This window comes from Eimeria acervulina, genomic scaffold, assembly GCF_000499425.1.
Source record: "Eimeria acervulina Houghton genomic scaffold, Eah_scaff209, whole genome shotgun sequence".
NCBI lineage: Eukaryota > Apicomplexa > Conoidasida > Eucoccidiorida > Eimeriidae > Eimeria > Eimeria acervulina.
Window position 1 is genome coordinate 44,157 of NW_013550043.1, and position 4,132 is coordinate 48,288.

The following is a 4,132-nucleotide window of genomic DNA, read 5'->3' on the forward strand; positions in this document are numbered from 1 at the left end:
CGACGAGATGCTGCTGCTGCTGCTCTTGCTGCTGCTGCTGCTCTTGCTGCTGCTGCTGCTCTTCAGAAGCAGCAGCAGCAGCAGCAGCAGCAGCAGGAGAGGGCTGCATGTTGAAGAAGGAAGTCTCAAGAGGGGGAAGGTCAAGGCCCAGATGCACCAAATTTGAATTTGCTGCTTTCAGCGGCAGCACCACCGGCAGCACCTGCAGCAGCAACAGCAGCAGCAGCAGCAACAGCAGCAACACGAACCTGTGCCAAGCAGCAGACGCACCAACAACATCACCACCAACAGCAGCAGAAACTGCAGCAGTAATCGCAGCAGCAGCACCAGTAGCAGCGACACCAGTAGCAGCAGTAGCAGCAGTAGCAGCAGCAAAAACAGAAGCAATTACCCTCTTAACGGTTAGATGAGGCCGCGTTGGGTGTTTGAGCTGCGCCATCTGCTGCATTTGCTGCTGCTGCTGTGTATGGATGCCCGGTTGCTGAGGACTTGCTGCTGCTTCTGCTGCTGCTGCAGCAGAAGAAGCAGCAGCAGGGTGCTGCACAGCTGCTGCTTCTTGCGCATTTGTGGGGCCCCTACAAATGCGTTTGCTGCTGCCAGCAAACTCAGGAAGAAGAGTAGAAAGAAGATATACTTCATCAGCATGTAAGTGATTCAAACGCTTCCGCGCCTCCTGCTGCTGCTGCTGCTGCTGCTGCTGTTGCTGCTGCTGCTGCAGCATAAGTGGATCTGCTACAAGCCGAGGATACCCCAGAGGGTTTAATAACGAAGGCAAAATTGCAGCAGATTCAAAAGGACTGTGAATTTGCTGCAGCCACGCAGCATCGATTGCTGCAGGAGCAGGAGCAGGAGCAGCAGCAGCAGCAGCAGCAGCATCAGAAGCATCAGCAGCATCAGGAGAAGCAGCCGAAGCAGATGCTGAATTATTTGCAGAGCCGTTTGAAAGAAATAAAGAAGGAGAGAGAGTAAATGCTGCGAGTTTAGGAGAGGTAAACAGAGAAGGAGCAGCAAAATGAAAATGTAGAGGGAAGCAAAACGGCGACCGATGCTGCAAATAAGATAAAGCCCCTAAAGGTTCAACAGCTTGTCTAGACGGGAGACCCTCAGGCAGCAGCATACTCCCTCCACTTCCTGCTGCTGCTGCTGCTGCTCCTGCTGCTCCTGCTCCTGCTGCTGGTGCTGCTGCTGCAGCAGAAGAAGATGCTGTTTTGATGAATTGAGGGTGCAGACGGCGATTGGCATTGCCTGTTATTATGGGGCCCCCAGAAGGGCGAGAAAAACGAGAAAAAGATGAATCCATTTTGCTGCTGCTGCTGCTGCTGCTGCTGCTTCTGCTGCTGCTGCTGCTGCTGCTGCTTCTGCTGCTGCTGCTGCTGAAGCTGTTACTGCTGCTGGTGCCGTTGCTGCTGTTGATGCTGCTGCTGATTATTCGGTTGCTGCTGCTGCTGCTGCTCAGCCTGCTGCACCTACTCCTGCTGCTGCTGCTGCTGTTGCTGCTGCTGCTGCTGCTGCTGCTGTTTCGTTGTTTATCATGTTCTCCATCCCCTGCTGTGCTGGGGCCCCCCACCGGAGGCTCCTGTTGCTGCTGTTGGTTTTGTTTGCGTTTTTATGTATAAATAAACCAAAGAAAGAATAAATATTAAAAAAGGAATTAAAAATAAAATATAATTAAATTAAATTCAAAGAAAACTCCAAAGAAAAGAGCGGCTTCGTCGCTGCCTTCGGGTGTATGTGCAGACAGCGAGGCTGCAGTGCTGTTGTTGTTGGGTTTTTAATGATTTTTTATTGAATTAAAACAAATTGTTTGTGAAAATATATAAAATATAATTAAAAACACAATAATTATGAAAGAAACAACACAAACAAAAGGAAGCCCCAGCATGCATGCAGCGGCGACTTGCAGTTGGCTTCCAACAATTAATATTGAATATTATTTAATATTTTTAAATAATGTAATTAATTTTATATTTTAACTTCATTTTATTTTAATATACAAATTAGTTAATCCCGCCAGCCGCTTATATGCAATCTACTCTATCAGAAAGACACGTATAGAGGAGCAGCAGCAGCAGCACAAGCAACAGCAACAGGAGCAGCAGCAACAGCAACAAAAGCAACAGCAGCAGAACAGCAACAGCAGCAACAGCAGTAGCAGCAACAGCAGCAGCGCAGCAGCAGAAGCTGTTTATCCTTCTCCGTCTCTTTATTAATAAATGTTTTAATCTTTACATTTCTTCTTCAGATGCCCCCCTCTGCAGGGAGACTACGTTTGCTGCGGCGTCTTGCTTTTCAATCATTAAACCCACGAAATAGATCTTCTGCTGCAGCAGCAGCAGCAGGTGCAGCAGCAGCTGCAGCAGCTGCAGCAGCAGCAGCGCATGCTCAAGATCCAACTGCAGCAGCAGCAGCAGCAACAGCAGCAGCAGAAGCAGGAATACCCCCAAAGCTGCTGCTTAGAAAAGACGCAGCTTGTCGTGCAGCAAGCACAACGCGTTTTATATCTTTAGGTTCGATACATCCTTCTTTAATCAAACGGTTTGTCTTATATATTTCTTTTTATTTACTTCTTTTTATTTGTTTTTATTCATTTGTTTTTGTTTTGTTGCTTTGTTTGCTTCTTTTATTTACTTCTCTTTAATTGTTTTATTTATTTGTTTGCATTTCTTTGCTTTTGTTTATTCGTTTATTTGTCTTTGTTTGTTTGTATTTCTTTGTTTTTGTTTGTTTGCTTCGTTCATTTCTTTTTTATTTACTTCTTTTTATTTATTTCCTTTTGTTTTTATTTGTTTTTGTTTATTTGTTTTATATATTTCTTTTTATTTATTTATCTTTGTTTGTTTTAATTACTTCTTTTGCTTTGTTTTGTTTTAATTTATAGTTGTTTGTCTTTCAATGCATTTTTCGTGCTTTTATTTTTACTTATTTACTTACTTATTTATTTGTTTACTTATTTTATTTTGTTTATTTATTTGTTTTGTTTTTTTGGGGTGTATGTGCAGCTACGTGCAGTACAAAGGCAAGCAGAAGGAGACGCAAGAAATATTTCTTTCTTCGCTATCTTTAACCAAACAAATACAGCAGCACCAGCAGCAGCAGCAGCAGCGACAGCAGCAGCAGCAGCAACAGCAGCAGCAGCAGCAGCAGCAGCAGGAAGATCCATATGTGTTGGCGTCTTTAAAAATCGCCGCCAGGCGTCAGCAATAAAAAAACAAAAATTTATTTTTATTTTTTTAATTTTTTTGTTTTCGCTTGTCTGCTGCCTATACTTTTTAAATATCTCCACGGGTTTAGGGTTTAGGGTTTAGGGTTTAGGGTTTAGGGTTTAGGGTTGGTGTGCGTTGCTGTGCAGTAGCAAGCCTATAACAGGAAGAAAACTTAATAAGTATAATTAATAATAATAATAATATATAAATAAACAAAATAAACAAGGTGAAGAGATGCAACTAAATAAATTAATCAAATAAACAAAATAAACAAAAAAATAAATATATATAAACTCCTTCAGACTCCTCTTTCGTATCCCATGGGTATTCGTTTAAATGCATGCATGCATGCGATTAAAATATGCATGCATGCATTTAAAATATGCATGCATTTAAATGCATGCATGCATGCATTTAAATATTTAAAGCTTGCAAGCATTTAATATATATGTATGTATGCATGCATCCATGCATGCATTTAATCTATATACATGCATGCATGCACTTAAACTATGATTGCATGCATTTAATATATAAATATATATATATATGCATTTAACAAATATGCATGCATGCATTTAAAACATGCATGCATGCCTCAAGTGCATTTGAAGTATATATTACGTTATTTAAATGCATGCATTATTCAACCATGCATATATATATAAATGTATATAGATATATACATATATATGTAAATATATATATATATATATGTATATGTGCATATAAGAAGTGTTTGCATGCATTTATAACATGCACGCCTGCATGCATGCATTTAAAAATTGCTAGCAAGTATTCGTTTCTTTCTTTCTTTCTTTCTTCATTTCTTCACTTCTTCGTTTCTTTATTTATTCATTTACTTAACTATTTATTTATTTATTTATTTATTTATTTATTTATTTATTTATTTATTTATTTATTTATTT

General features: G+C 40.4%; 2 protein-coding genes across 2 annotated transcripts in view; one reads left to right on the forward strand and one right to left on the reverse strand.

Annotated features, from left to right (window-relative positions):
- Positions 1–1,300, reverse strand: part of EAH_00025650 (hypothetical protein, conserved) — a gene marked incomplete at both ends in the record, with an annotated part of 2,575 nt that extends 1,275 nt beyond the window's left edge. Inside the window, one exon of the mRNA XM_013396616.1 lies at positions 249–1,300. Coding sequence (XP_013252070.1) covers positions 249–1,300 — 1,052 coding nt within the window. The remainder of the gene's footprint in view (positions 1–248) is intronic.
- Positions 1,301–2,242: 942 nt separating this feature from the next.
- Positions 2,243–3,204, forward strand: EAH_00025660 (hypothetical protein; the record flags this gene model as incomplete). Its single annotated transcript, XM_013396617.1, has 2 exons — positions 2,243–2,535; positions 3,000–3,204. The coding sequence occupies 2 exons, from the start codon at positions 2,243–2,245 to the stop codon at positions 3,202–3,204; spliced, it is 498 nt and encodes a 165-aa protein (XP_013252071.1).
- Positions 3,205–4,132: the final 928 nt, after the last annotated feature.